The sequence below is a fragment of the Rhinolophus ferrumequinum genome, chromosome 20, assembly GCF_004115265.2.
Source record: "Rhinolophus ferrumequinum isolate MPI-CBG mRhiFer1 chromosome 20, mRhiFer1_v1.p, whole genome shotgun sequence".
In the NCBI taxonomy this organism is placed as follows: Eukaryota; Metazoa; Chordata; class Mammalia; order Chiroptera; family Rhinolophidae; genus Rhinolophus; species Rhinolophus ferrumequinum.
The window spans coordinates 2,716,123-2,731,794 of NC_046303.1; the positions used below are offsets into that span (position 1 = coordinate 2,716,123).

The window sequence follows — 15,672 nt, forward strand, 5'->3', positions numbered from 1 at the left end:
GAGAAACCCTCCACTGCTGCCAGCGTCACAGTCTTGATGGGCAGGCAGGGGATGACGCGGACAGCTGCGCCCCACACCGGACCCTGTCCTGACACTCCAAAGGCCTCTGCCACCAACTCATCCAGCTCTTCTCCTCCGAGGCACACGGATGCGGCAAGAGGAGGGACAACTGCGCACTTCCTGAAGGACAGGAAATGACTTCCCAGACCACTGCTGACTGCTGCACAGCCAGCCCTGCTATCCGGACTGGGCCTTCACAAAGTCTGCCCGCGGAATATCAACCCACACGAGGTAAACATCAGTCGACGTGTTGTCTGCTGACCCAGAATGTCACACTCCCATTAGAGAGCAGACGTGAAGGTCAGTGTGTTAGTGACACGTGCCTGGACACCAATACTGCCCACCCGGCAGCGCAAACACCACACACGCATCTTCACGACGTCATTCTGTAAGTGGCACCGCTCGGGTTTTAGCCACGGGGCAGGCACTAGGTCCATGCAGCAGCTCCAGCCCAGCCAAGCCGACCAGTGCCTGCACATCACACACATGCAAACCCACAAGCAGACGGCTTCAGTCACGAGGCGTGACGTGCATCGACACGGGGACACGCAGGCTCGGGGATGTCACAGCGAGTCGCATCCAAGCCCTCTGTGAGGCACAGAGCTCAAGGTCAACTGGACTGCACCCAAGGGCAGGTGTGTGTCAGCCCATGTGCCTTCACGCGTGCGTCCACACCTAGCATGTGTCTAGAACGGAGTAGCATGTGACATGATAGAGCACATGTATGACATGACAGTGGCTGACAGGTGTGAGAACATGCTACCGGCACACTGCTAGGACACCAGCCACAGAATGAAAGAGGGGTCAGAAAATTGTCAGGAAACTGGGCCTCTGGTTTCTCTCCCTGGACAGTGGCAGCGGCTGGCCACCACCCCCACAGAGCTGCAGGCTACGGGGCGGCCCTGGCACAGAGCTGCCCCGTGGGGACCGAGAGGTACCTCCTCAGCGGCCACAGCCTGGAGGCAACAGGGCCTGGATTCCATGCTGAGCTGGGCTCAAGCCGCCCGTGAGCATGTAGAGTAACAAAGCTGAGGAAGGTGCGGTTTAATCAGTAAGAAAGCACATACGGTTCAGAAGCATGGAAATGATCTGGAGAACGACGACGGGGAACTGAGGGGTGCAGAGGGGTGGGGGCGCTGCAGGAGCCCCTGAACACCCGCGAATGCGAACCACTCCCTCACTTTCCAGGGGAGAAAACGGGAAGCCAGGGCCTCCGTGACCAGGTCAGCAAGCAAGCAAAGGCAGGGGGAGAACCAGGTCGCTTCTGAGGACGTGCCATGGGCAGGGCTCTCCCCGGCATGACCCCGAGTGTCTGCTGCTGCCGAGGCCAGGGGCACACAGGCCTGTCTGAGTCCCCTGGCTCTTCTCAGCCCAATCCCAACAAATGAACCGGAACTAATAAGGCTTCACCTAAGTGAGTGTTCTGCTCAAATCGTCAGTCCAGTCATGGAGCTTCTTACAACGTGTGACATCCATCTGTCCCCCCACGACGGACACATGCACACAGACGAGCAGCACGGACGGCGGCCAGGCCACAGCACTGCCACACACGGCACCCGCCCGGGGGCCAGACCACGCCAAGCGGTCCTGCATTCATTGCTTTCATAGAGACAAAATCTATTGCTAAACAGTTAACAAACATGGAATTTCTGTAAGATGTAAAAACTCATTGGGATTTTAATGAACTTGCTGGAATATATGTTATATAGTCCAAAAGGTTCATTAAAATCCCAATATATATGTATGTATATGTCTATGTCTATGTAGTATATGCAAATACACGTGTGTGTCTAGTTATATACACATACATATGTAATTTATTAAGAAATAGGGGTCAGAATAAATCCAAAATCTGGACTGCGCATTCACATACGTGTCTATGACAGTAAAGTTTCAATGTCACAACCCTAAATTCTGTGGCAGGCAGGATGGACCTCGAGGGCAGGTAAGTACAGGTAAGAAGGAAATGGTGCCTCTTCCGCATGGACGGCTTCTGCTCGGCCCTAAACTTGTGTGCGTAGAGGGCTGTTTTGTACAACAGCCTCCTTTGTTTCTCACCAATCAGATCTGCATAGCACATCCTCACATGATGGACATTCTTCTCTTAGCCAACCAGGGAGGCAACAAACCAAGCCACAACCTCATTTTAGCCATCAAGTTGCCCCCCCCCCGGAGGTACCGCCCCCCCAGGTGTCGCCCCCTCCCCTTCCCTCCCCCCCCCCCCAGGTGCCGCAAGCCACACCTGCATCCTCGGGCTCCTGCACACAATCACTCAGTGCAGTGCCCTAGCCCAGAGCCATGCAAAGTGCAGCCTGGCGGGCCAAGCGCTCCAGGCTCACTGTACCTGGATAGCTCAGGACAGGCTCCGACTGAGTTTTGGTCAGAAGAGCTGGAAAAGGCAGGCGAGGAGAGAGTGAGGGGCAGCTCTGAGATCCCCAGCAGTGCCTGGCCAAGGCCTCAGCCCCTCGGATGAGGGCTGCCTGTACCTACCCAGGAGAAGGCCAAGTGCAAAGCAGCCTGCCTTCCTGGCCTGGAGCTCCTGCAGCCTGCAGCTGCCGGGCTGCTAAGCACCACTGTGGAAGCAGGTGGCAGCAAAGTCTCCTGCTCTGCAGGCTGCGAGCACCAGGAATTCCCCAGGAGGAAGGCCTCTGCCTAGCAACACATCCCCTGCAGCCCTGTCCCTCCTCCCCAAGTTCTCCAGCAGCTGCTGGCCTGGGAGGGGACATAACTGGAGAGGAGCAAAGGACAGGGCTCCCCAGGATGTCCTCCAGGATGCCCTCTTTGCTTCTCAAACACTGTCAGCAGGGGAGGATGGAGGCACCGGGCCGGGTGGGAATCACGTATTTCCAGGCAGGTGGCACGTGGCCACAGTACGATCCAGAGGAAAGGAATGCCGGCGACTGGGCTGAAGCAGGACCCCGCAACACTGGGTGCTTCTCCTTTATTTTCTGGGGCGGCTGCTAGGGTCCCAAGGGAAAAGATCCCTCAGAGGTGCCCAAGGCAGTGCAGAAGGGGATGCAGGGACTTGGGCACAGCTGTTTCCCTAAGTGCAGAAGTGCTTTCAAGTCTGGTGGTCAGGGGCTGCACCTGTGACCTCCCTGCGTGGGGGCCACAGAGGGGGCTCCAAATCTGGAAAGGCTTCCCGAGGAACATTCAGCTCTGTGCTGCAGACGCCACAGGCGTGCTGGGCTCCACTCCCGACGGAGAGCCCGGTTCTATCCCACGGCTCCTGGGTACTAGGTTCCACGTCGCCCTCCCAAGATACACCTGACGATTGGCGTAAAACCGAAATGCTGCTTTGCCGTAAGGCGCTATCTTTCACGTACTTAATCGTGGGCAGTTTTTCTTTTCCTTTCTGCCTTGCCAAGCGAAAGCTCTGTTTCCAGAGACTCACAGAAACCAAATTTAAGTCAGGCAGACATAAGCAGACAGACACGCTGGCTACACCCAGGCTGGGAGCAGATGCTGAGAACGACCTTGTCTGAGTTTAACAAGATAACTGCCTTCAACACAAGATGCACGGCTCTCAAATGTCAGAACACTTTTGGGGGAGGAATAAATAGTCTATGCATCTTATATGTAATCGAGCTAAAACCCTTTCTGCAACGTCAAATGAGACCTAGGGTCCGGAACCTCCAGGAGGGTTGGGGTGGGGGAAGTCCCCACGATGATCACTGATTTTGCAGTCACTTTGGTAATAAATAAAAAAAAAATCTATTTTTTTATTATAAGAATTTCAAAAAAAGCGGAAGAGAAACACGAAAAACTTGAATATGTATGTATTTTAAAAGCCCAACTTGTTCACTATTTGTGGAATAAATAAAAAGGCCACAAATATCAAGTGAAGCTTATTAAAATAGATACTTTTATAAAGTCCAGTTTAATAATTCTAAGGTCAAAGAATATTAATGGGGGGGGGGGCATCTGAGTGTTGCTTAAACCCAGTCAGCCCCTCTGTCAATCAGGGACATATCAGGCCTGGTCCCAGGACTAGCCTGTCCAGCGGCCACACTCCTCAATGGCTCTAACTGTGACTTCAGGCCTAGTACCAAATTCACACGAGGGGTAAGGTGTCCCCAGCATCAACAGTGGCCAAGTGTCATGAGTTGTCTTGAGGGACTGAAGGGAAATTTGGGCAGCTTTGGGGAACAGCTCAGTGTATTTTTGCCACTGTTTGGATTATGAGCCATGTTTCAGACTTGGGCCCCTGAAAAGGAAATGCAGGAGAATGTGGCTTCTGTGTGTGTTCTGGGGAGTTCCCTTGGGGTGGGCCTCTTCATTTCTCCTCCCCTTTCCCACTCTTATCTCCCGGAAGCTCACAGGAGAAGGGGTAACGGGCATGCTCAGGACTCAGGGGGGAAAAGGCGGAATTACCATCAGGGCACCACAACAAGCCTGATTTGTTTCTGCCCATGTCAGCTCTGGTTTGGACACGACGCGAGGTGCCTGAAAAGTCAGGCACCCATGTCCTGGCCGCTGCAGTGCTGCAGGGAGAGCCAAGGTTGGCAGCCGAGCGGCCCGTGTTCTCATGGGGAGGACTCACCTCTCTTATTGTCCCACGCGTACAGCTCCTTGATGCCCAGCTCGTTCAGGGACTTGGAGAGCTCCAGCTCCTCCCCGGCCACGTTGTCCCTGAGCAGCACCACGTGCTCGGGGCTGACGTCACACTTCGCACAGATGACCGGGAGAATGTTCTGCAGCGGCACCTCGGGGCTGACACGCACAACGGCCTTCTGCGTCCGCAGGTAGTTCACTACCAAACGCACAGACTTCTGGGAGAACACACCGGACACGGAGAATGCCATGAGCGCACCTTCGCACAGCGCTTCAGCTGCTATCTACACTGGAATTGGGCTGGCCTGCGTCCTTTCCACAAATCCAGTGGTCATGGGGGAGAATGGCATGCTGACTAGTGAACAATAAACGTCCAGTAGAACAAATCTCCCTCAGACTCTGTCTGACTAATGAACAAACTAACAACACAGAGGCATGGACACCAGCAGAGGCTCCCAGCTGCAATCCAATGCAGACGCTGTCTGCCTGCCTGCCTGCCTGTCAGGGGTTCTGACCAGACTTGACCACAATGCACTCAAATACATTTTCTAAGGGAAAATAGTTAGGAAGGATTATGAGGAGTTTGACATAAAGAAAAACCCTCATGGAAGAAGACGTCTAATTTTTGTTTAAGAAGCCAAGATACCCACATAAGAACGTGAATACCTGCATAGATACATAGAGTGCATGTCTGTGCACACACAGAGTTACATATACACGCTACACACACATAGATAGCTTAAACTCAAACATTTTGTTTTTTAAAACATCACATAGTAATCAGAAAGAAAAAAAAACACTTTGACTAAAGCTGATTCCAAATGTCTACAAAGTAGCCCATCAGAAACATTTAATCTGCCAGAGTCTCATGCAGTGAACTGCTATTTGGCCTTTACCGGTCACCCACATGCACCAAGAGCCTGGTGAGTGGACCCAGTAAGCATGGGTTTTCTACCAGAGGCTCTGAGGCCGCCCTCATTCTCCTGCCGAGTCTGCGTGCCAGGGTCCGATGAATTTTAGGAGGGAAGGTGGACCACACAGATCGTTTCCCATGCTTCTGGTACTAAAATCATGCACAGCCCTCAGCTCCCCTACCCCTGGGGTTAGCACCTGGGCGCCAGGAGGGTAAGAGAAGCCATAGGGTGTAAACACGGTTCCTCGTCCCTGAATACTGATTTTGCTTAAAGAATTTGCGAAGACACTTTCCAAAAATGTGTACATGGATGGCATCAGTTAAAATCTACTAACCACCCAAACTTAGAAATTCACAGGAGATGGAATATTGGCCAAATTGACATTTTTAAAAGCAGGAGAAATTTTATACATCCAAGAATGTAAACATATGAAATAGCACTGCTTGTAAGTGGAGCTAAAGAACCACAGCAAAGCCTTATCTAAAAAAGCACAATAAGCAGCTGCAGTGAGTTTTAATCAATAACCAAAAGCCTGAATATAATCAATGAATAAGACATTCTTCAACTCAATGAGTAAACATTTTTGACATCCATTTTTCAAAAGGAATATCCCCTCCCCCTGCCCTAAGAAGATGCTCAAATCTATGTATCCTGCTGGCCTTCCAGGCAGGGAGACCTCCAGACGGAACCAGAACCTCTAGAACCAGTCCAGAACGGTAGCCACTGACTAGCTGTGGTTGAGTGTAAATTAATTACACGTTCAGTTTTCCGATCACAGTAGCTGAATTTCACGTGCTCAGCAGCTACACGGGGCCAGTGGCTATCACCTTGCCAAGCGCAGGATTATGGACCGTTTCCACCTTGGCAGGAAGTTCAAATGGAATGATCTGCTCTAGACTACTTCCTCTTCTAAAATACCCAAAGCAGCAACATTACAACAATACACATGTTCTGGAGACTTCCGTCTCCTAAAATAAACTCGGTTTAGTGCCTATCTTTGCCTAGTATGGATGGAGAAACGTCCCCCACAGCTGTCTGCATGTGTTACTAAGGTAACAGGGGCTCCCCAGCCCCCTGCAAAGCACTTCCAGCATCCGCGTGTCACTGAGCGACAAAGGGTTCCCATCCTACTGACCTCAGGCACTTTAGGCAGTCCAGGCTTCACTTTCTCTTCTGGAACTTTTTCTTTCAGAAATACAGTGTGCACATTCAGAGTCCCAACTAAAGTATTTGGCTTAAAACTCAAAGGCTGTTGGGTTTCCGAGGACCAGATCTCCAGGGCGTGGTGAGATGGATTCAGGTGGTTCTGAAGGCACAATTCAACCAGGAGGTCCATCATGGCATAGCTGGAAAAGGGACACATCGTGGTCATCGGGGGAACCTGCACCCTCGCTCCCACGAGCGGAGTGAGGACCGCTCAAATGAACCGGTGGGTGACTGAGCAGAGCAGCTGTGCTCTTGGTGGCATATTATCTCCTTACGTGTGATTTTACAGTAATATCTTAACATTCTCAACAGCAATAAAGAATACCGAAAGATCAGCCAGTCCATCAAAGTCCTAACAGCTGGAAAGACGGTCATATTCTTAGGTAAGTCCATGCGTGTGCGGACTTGAATCCTGTAAGGTCAGTGAGCACGGACCTGGCATTCTAGGAAGTCCTCACTTAATTTCATCAACAGGTTCTGTGACTTTTAGGTGAACCACCATATAACAAAACCAGTTTTTCTATAGGCTAATTGATACACACAAGAGTTAAGTTCCTACAGCACCTCATCAGTGTTATAACAAAATGACGCTGGATGTTCCCGGAGGACCCGCTGTACTGATGGGCACAAGATATTACATTTTCAGTTATTCATGAATATAACACAGTATCTTAACACTGGAATAGCTTTCTTCATTTTGCTAAAGAAAGTACGCCTTTTTGAAGACATAAAAACTGAAAACATTACTTTTGAACATCAAACATTTTCATAATGCTTCCATCACAGGCAATTATTTACTAAGGAAGGAGAGCACCAATTCGGATCATCCCAAAGAATGGAAAATTGCAGCGTCATCTTTCAGATTTGCGTGGCAGAGTAGTTATATTTAAAGCTGACCTCTCCTTTTCTAATTTCCCAAGAAGTGGCACATACACCTCTCACGAAAGCATGGGTCCTTTCCTTTAATCTCTGTCTTAACCACTAAGTGGCATGGCTACGATTACAGGCCAGAATTATGCTCTCCAGGGGTCCGGTGGTCAGGTGAGTGCAGGTGTGGGACCCGCAGCACGCCCGCACACACACAGGCACTAGCCACCGCCGACTTGTCACTCATGAGAGGGCTGTGAGCTGCTGGGGGGCACGGACATGGGACAGGAAAACCACAGGCGAAGCCCCAAGCCTCAGAGAATCCCCAGGTGCCCTATTTCTCATTCAATTGCTACAGATGAGGAATACCAGCAATGCTGATTGTTTCAAAACCATCTCCACAGCAGTGTTCAGCCCCACCTTCTGTCCAGGAAGCGACTAAGTAAATCATGTGCCTTAACCAGGGGCACTCCCAGTGGACACTGGCACCACCTGTGACGTTCAGGAGACAGCTCTTCTCCCGGCTCTCTGGGGGCGGGGTGATTCTAACCCTCACAAGTGCCACCACGGCGGGCACACTTCTCGTGCTGCGAAGTCTGATTCCTTCAATCCTGGATAACAATCTTCTCTATCTCAACAAGAGCTTAAGGCAACAAAACGGGGAAGAGAAACACCCAAGAGACACGACACTCCACTGAAGTCTCAGCATGGAAAATGGACTTCTAACAAGGCTGAACATGACATGCTGTTATCACCTCTGACTGCACAGCCCTGGTGGCCGGGAGTCTGCTGTGCACGTCACACTATCCCGTCTCAGACCCCCAAGTCTGAGAGGCAGGGGCTGCTCTCCTGGGATCCTGGGAAGGGGTGGCCCTGGGGTTGGGACCTGGCCCATCTGATGCTGACTCTCGTGTCCCCTCTCATCCCCACCCAGGGTCCACTTCCAGCAAGTAAACAGATGCACACACACTGTCAAATATTTGAATTAATCTTAGAATGTAATCCCCAGAGATTGCAAAAGCTACCAACGTCACCTTCCGTGTATCAATCCAATAATCGGTAACATGTTTGAAACACCGACTCAGAATTTGTCACAGGGAGCAGGCCAGCTCTGGGGCCGGATGGATTTTTCCATTTACAGAGAATAAACCCATCTTGCCATAACAGAAGCCAGGACTTGGCACATGGGGGCCATTTGATGAGGGGTTGTGTGTCTTTCCCAGGGCAGCAGAGTGGCCTCGAGAAAGCACTCGGGCCTCGAGCAGCCCGCCTGGAGGAGTCCCAGCACCACCACTCACCACTACTCAGACCCCGCTCCGTGCCTCAGTTTCCTCACTGATGAGGGTGTAATGGCAGCGTCACCTGTTACAGCCTTTAGCGAATGAACATTTGTAAAGCAGGAAGGACAGTGCCAGGCACGTCGTAAGTTCGGAAGAGTTTGCTAAATAAATGAATTAACTTGCTCCTCCTGTCTTTTCTCTTCCAACTTGATCTCTCTGTTCTCCAAATGTCTCTAAGGGCTCAGAACGTAGAGGTGAAATTTATTTTTCGGCATTTGTTGTGGTCTCTATTTTTAAATTTATACAGTGAGTAGAATTTTTCTACTTCTTTCTTTAAAATATTACTTTCCAAATGTGCATAAACTTCAAAAATCTTTTTGCATGGGTCAGTGGTTTCCAAAAGAGAACAACTGGTCTTCTTTCTTACATGGATCTTTCTGAAATCCTGGAGGACAGCCAGACCCAGCGATGAATGCCTGTGCCGACACCCCGCCCCCCAAATGCTGAGGGCACGCGGGGACTGATGACCACACAGCAGGGACATGGCATCAGAGGCTCAGTGTGACTTCCATGAGGCTGGGGCTGCCCTTGACTGTCCTGCTCCATGACGAGGGTACTGTTCCTCTCCAGCGGAGGACACTTCTATCTAATGCACAAAGCCCACCTCCGGCATTCTTGAGCTGGACACTGGTCAGCCCTGGGCTCACTCTCGCAGACCACGAGCTCATCCAGACGCTTACGTCCAGCAAAGCCAGGACATAGTCTGCAGCAGGGCTTTTCCAGCCTAGCACATAACCCCAAATCCCGGCCTGGTAAAGCAGACATCGTGGGCCCCACCTAGGGTTTCTGATTCACTCACAGCTCCAGGCTGGGAATTTGCGTTTCTAACAAGTTCCCAGGGGCTGCAGCCAGTGTTGGTCAGGGACCACAGTGGAAACCAGTGCACCCCAAGTCCTCATGAAACAAGCACTTACGACATAGACCTTCATTGGAGAAACAGGTTCCTCGGTGCCAACTTTACACATGACATTGAGGCAGCTGATTCTGGACACGATGTTACCACACACACACAACTTGCCTGCACTGTCAAATCTTAAACTGGCTGAACGTGGCCTAGTTTCGTGTGTGGGACCAAGGCCAGCATCTGGCCCCAAGCCCTGGGTAAGGCAAACTCCGGTGTAACAGAGTCAGAGAAGACCAGGGAGGAAGTCCCGTCTGGTGGCATCATGTGGCATCAGAGAGACATGAGGTGGCCTGATGTGAGTGGGGCCCTCCCAGAGGTGGTCAGTCCCGACAAGGTCCTGTACAAGGGACACTCAGACAGAACACAAGACAGGACACCAAAGAGACAGATGCCTGAAGAAGCCCGGTGCCAGGGGAGTCTGTCGGGCAGCGGCACGGCTCCAGGCTTGCGTCTGGGTCCAGCTCCAACCTCCCTGCCTCTTGCACACACTGGTCATTTTGCAAATGCTATCGTTTCCTTCTGCTTGCTGGGATGTCCTCCTCCCAGCGCCTCATAAAAGTTAGGTGTTCAATGTGTATTTCGCTCAATGAATAAACCATTTTCTTTTTTCTTTAACCTATCAGGATCCTGCAAAATGAGACTTCCCCTCTGTCTGACTGGTAGGACACCAAATCCAAAACAATAAGGGCCCCAACACCAGGCCCAGTAAAGAGCGTGCCCACCTGTGCCCAGGGTAGCAGTCTAGAATCTACGGTGGTCCCTCACAGGAAGGAGTTTCATAATTGCAGGTGGATGACCCCAGTTTGCAATGCACAGTGATTTTCCCCCGCCCCAACTTCTCTGGGATTTAGCCCAAACACAGAGCCTTACTGAGGCAGAAACATTTAAGGGAGGCGGTCACGAGAAATGGTGAGTTAGGACCTGGATGATCAAAGCCATCACGTGGGCTGATAAGAAAGTGTTCATCCGAAGCTACTGTAACCACCGTGAGCTCCGTGTCCCAGGAGCTCTGAGAGGGTTTTCAGGGCAATGAAAATACGTGGCTTGATACTGTAAAGGTGGACACACCATTGTCCCTTTGTCCAAACCCCCAGAATGCACTGCACCGAGTGAACGCCAATGTAAGCTGGGGACTCTGGAGGACAGTGTTGTGTCGCTGTAGGTCCGTCGTCTGGAACAGGACCTGCTCGGGTGGGGACGTAGTGGGGGAGGCTTTGTGTGTGTGGGGGGGTGGGGGGTATGTAGAAACTCACTGTACCTTCCTCTCAATTTTGCTATGAAACTAAAACTGCTCTAAAATAAAAATAAAGTCTATAAAAACGGTATCGGTCAAGTGAAACTGTAAGTCAAACTGCACCCAACCAAACTTGACTATTAGCCTGCTATTCAGGGAACAGCCTGCTTCTCTGGTGGACACCCCAGCATCAAAACTGCGCCTCCTTCACTCACCAGCTGCTGGAGAAGCGTGAGCTTCCTTGGGCCCCTGCAGCCCTGTGCTCGTTCACCTGGGAGCAAGGTCCAGGCCCAGGCCCATCAGAGAAGCAAGCCGACCGCACAGCTATTTCCCCAACAGAGGCAGCCCTGACACCTCGGGGCTGGAGGGGGCTGGCGGACGGAGGACAGCCGGGCGGGCGGGGGGTCCCCACAGCCTCCCTTGCCGTCACCTGAAACATGCGGGCTGTGGCCAGAGGGGACGTGGAAGCCCAATGCCTGCACTGCTTTACAAGGGTCGGGACCTGAAAGTCCCTCGTGGTTGCAAATGTGTCCTGTAAAGGGGTCTGATGGTCAGAATCACAGGACTGACTCTCGAGGGAGATTCCCTCTATTCTGCAAAGGGCACACCTGCCATTTCGTGCCGGGTCCCTTGGGGACGTGTGCCAACTTGGGGATGACTAATTGCCACCTCAACATGACACAGCGCCGACCTTGTAATGCTTGACACAGTTTACGAAGCTCTCTTTCACTTAAGGGCGTTGTCTCTTCAAAGATCTTCTCTCTACTTGTGCCCCAATTAAAGTGATGGAATCCAGGGCCTCCTTCCAGAGGCCCTGGGCAGTGACGTGCTGGTGGCACCATTCCTCCACGGAGGCCACAGCATGTTCCCTAAGATCAGCCCGAAATACCGGCTCTCAATCTTTGTAGGGACAACCTGGGACTTACACTGGCATTGCTAACACCAAAGGAAGCTTGGGGAAAAAAATCACTGGGATACACAGAAGGGAAGCGGCAGACTCCAATTAGTGTCATGTTTTCTTTACGAGACGCTTTCATGTCAGGAAAGAACATGGTTAGGGGCTCACCACAGATTACAAACTACTTGCTTATCCTATGAGATGGTGGTTGTGTCCTCTAATAAAACAGGGCAGAGAACGCATGTTGGTAAACACACTAGATCTATTTTAAGCAAGGGTCAGGAACTGGATTTTAGCCCACACTTGTAATATTAAAGAGTATGACAGATAAAACCAATCCCAAAACATGAAGCTGCTGAAGGAGCAATAGTTATTACATGGGCGGCCCAGTCAAGGAAGCCTGCAGGATGCTGCTGACATACTCAGTCCCCAGGAAACCTTGGGAAGGGATTATAACGTGCTCCTTAGAAAAGAAAAGTACTTAATCCTCAATCGCTAGGGTTGCCCCTATTCTCATACGTAGCTACAGTGCAAAAGGACACGGCAGTGGCTTCCACTGTAAGGGGGGAAAAATAAAGACACAAATAGAAGCATGTGTTCAGTCTGAAAATGTTTTCCGACACCTTATTTTTACTTTTCAAGTAGCATTCCACCTCTCCTTGCGCATTTGTGAACTGGACCCCATGGCCATTTTCTTTAGAAACAAAGGTAACTAGCCTGACAGGGGAGGGGCTCGTGCATGTGTGCTTACCTACACCTCACCGAACTGTACAAATTAAACAGGTAGTGTTTTGTGTGTTAATCGTACCTCGCTAAAGTGGTTTTGTTCAATGTAACTAGAAATTGGCCCCAAAATGTAAGAATGGTGGGGGACCCATCACACGTTCACTAATAAATGCCACATCCATTAAACTAGTTTAAACCCGTCACATCATTGCACGCTCCTCAAGTTACGGTGAAGTGGGAAAGTGGGCTCAGGACGGGGGACGCTCTGGAAAATAAAGAAACACAGAAACTCTCGGAACCTGACTCTCGCTTGCACAGCATCTGCCACCTCCCACAGCTCATTCCCGCCCCCAGCCCTTCCTCTGGGACCACAGCTCTGGGAGGGTTCCTGGGGTGCAGACCCCGGCACTCTCTGGACAGCCCATGGAGAGCTTTTTGGCATCACCTAAGTGGAGGATGCTGTACCCCAAACTCAACAGCTCTAGGCAGCCACCAAGGCTGGGGCGGTGTTCCTAACGTGTGTGTTCAAACAGCCTATAAAATCATTTTCCGTTGTCACGTAGGCCCAGCTTGACACCCCGGCCCCGGGCCCGACCTGACACTGGGGAAGTACAACACAGCGGGGCCACTGTCGGCTGCCCTGGGACGTGCACGCCGAGGGCAGGGCCTCCCTACCTGCCATTCACCACGGTCCTCCTCTCCATTCCACTGGGCAGAACCACGGTGACGTCCATTGCGCTGTCCCGCGGGTCGTCCTGCACGTGGGGCGGGTTCTGCTGACAGACGGGGGACACGCCACGGGGAGGGTTCTGTCCGCTGTGCAGGTTCGGGGTGGCAGCCTTCCCGGGAGGAGGGGGCGCACGAGCCTTCATCTTCCTCCTTGAATGACAAGACGGAGGGTTCAATGAAGGTGCCGCTCCCAACTCGGGGAGTAATAATACAACCGCCTGGAAACAAACACCCAGCAGCTTTGAAGTTCTTCCCTCATCATCAATTCTTATAAGCGTTTATTGCTCCTCAGAAATCCCTTCTGAGTCGCCCTACCTTTTCAAAATCAGTATGTTGGCACATTTCAGCCCTAACAGAAAACAAACAATTAAGGAAAACAGAGGAAGCGTTTTTGAAAAGAAGTGTCCCTAGAAAGAACACACCTGCACCCACCGTGGTCACCCCCCGGGGCTATTTGCACAGCTCAAGGTGTGGGTGGGGGTGGGAGCCTGCATGGTCCGGCCCTCTCAGGGTCACAGGTAGTTACGTCACCCCGCCAGCCCGGGGCCTGCACTCTGAGCTGTGCCCCAGCTCTGCCTCCGTGACCAGCAGAGCGTCTGGAATCCAGGGTGCCATGACACGGAGCACGAGATTGAGCATGGCGACAGCAAGACACTCAATTAGCCAGAAAGTCCATCAGACCAACACCGATTGACACCAGCCACTGTGGATGCAGGAGGCTGCTTGGTGGCGAGAGATGAGTGACTCCAACCCCTTTCCTCTCCTTTAGCCTTATTTCTGGCAATGCTTTGAATTCCCAGTGCACCTTGCAGGAGCTCTCTAAACACCTGACAATGAGTCACCCTCTCTGACGAACATTTTTAGAAATTCTTGTCTCCTCCGGACAATTCAGGGAAGGCACTGAGCTGATGACTTTATGCAGGTGTGTGTGTGTGTGTGTGTGTGTGTGTGTGTGTAATATTACATGTGTATTCACTTATTTTATATAAGAACCCATTTTCTATAGGCCCTGGATATTTGGTAATGGCTCCCACTAACTTGACACCAGAACGCATGCCAATAATCTCAGCAAGTTCACTTCACTGAGCCCCAAAATATTTTGCGGCTGAGAAAACTGAGGGTCAGAGAGATGTGTAGCCCCGGCAAAGGCACACGGTGACCGGGGCTGACTGGTGTCGAGCAGGGCTGCAAAGTAGGCCTGCCTGCCTCATGCCTCCTCCCTGTCCCATGTCCTGCCCGACTGAGGACCCACCAAGGGGTGACAGCTCTCAAGGCCTTCAATCCTCCTACACACCAATCGTTTCCTTGGGGGCACCCTGGCCTGAGGTCTCACACATAGGAATTCCATTTCTGAAATTCATCCTAAAGAAATAATCCCACGGAGTGCATTGTGGGAGGTTCACAGTTGCCTAGCAGATCACGTACAATAGCAAACAACATACAGTAATGTAACCACAGGTCAATGAGACCGTGTGGATAAATTATAGTGTTTGAAAACAATGTTATGGAAACAAATTTTTTAAAAAACAATGTTATGCCAGTACTGGTTCAATATTCTTCAAAAGCGTATAATTTGATGTGCCAAAATGCTCAATCCAGATTTGTTAGAAAACAAGCTTCAACATATCATTTATTTAGGAAAAGTCTGTCTTTAAGAGAGGTATACATTATAGCAAGAGACCACAAAACAGCCTAGGAAAATAAGGACGGGGTCACGGGGTGGGGTGTTGAATGGGTTTAACGTTTAGTTTAGCTGAGATGTTTTGTTTAACTGAGTCCATTATGCAAGATGAAGAGTTCTGGAGTTTGGCTGCACAGCAATGTGAATATGCGTAAGTAACACTACAGAACTGTATATTTTCAAGTGGTCGGCATGGTAAATTTTATGTGTAGTTTTTCCACAATTTAATCATAATTTCATCCTAATACAATCAAATTTTCATCCGGATCATGTACATGCACATCCCAGTGAAGAAGTTCGTACTTCTAATTCAGTCTTTTTGTCAGAGCGCCCTGCTCCATCCCTCACTGGACCCATCACGGAGACACGGCCACCGGCTTCCTGGTATTACCACGGACCCGTCATCTTCATTAGGTCCCGACAAGGCACTGCACTGCCAGGCAGGTGACTGCTTTCTGTGCAGGTGCTGTGCCCTTGAGTCCACCTGAGACCAAGGAGTGTGAGGGCAGGTAAAAAGGGTAGGGCTTCTGCAGGAATCTGAGCCCCAGGACAAGTGCCC

The 15,672-nt window shown here is 51.0% G+C and overlaps 1 protein-coding gene across 4 annotated transcripts in view; it reads right to left on the minus strand.

Annotated features, from left to right (window-relative positions):
- COBL (cordon-bleu WH2 repeat protein) overlaps window positions 1-15,672 on the minus strand; it is a 185,525-nt gene that overhangs the window by 101,297 nt on the left and 68,556 nt on the right. For 3 of the 4 annotated variants that reach the window (XM_033088203.1, XM_033088201.1, XM_033088204.1), the window contains exons 2-4: window positions 13,379-13,582; window positions 6,664-6,874; window positions 4,604-4,832 (exon numbers count right to left, since the gene is read on the minus strand). In XM_033088203.1, the coding sequence (XP_032944094.1) occupies window positions 4,604-4,832; window positions 6,664-6,874; window positions 13,379-13,582 (644 nt within the window). Of the gene's footprint in view, window positions 1-4,603; window positions 4,833-6,663; window positions 6,875-13,378; window positions 13,583-15,388; window positions 15,412-15,672 lie in introns of those variants that run through there. The other variant, XM_033088202.1, reaches the window with a different exon arrangement.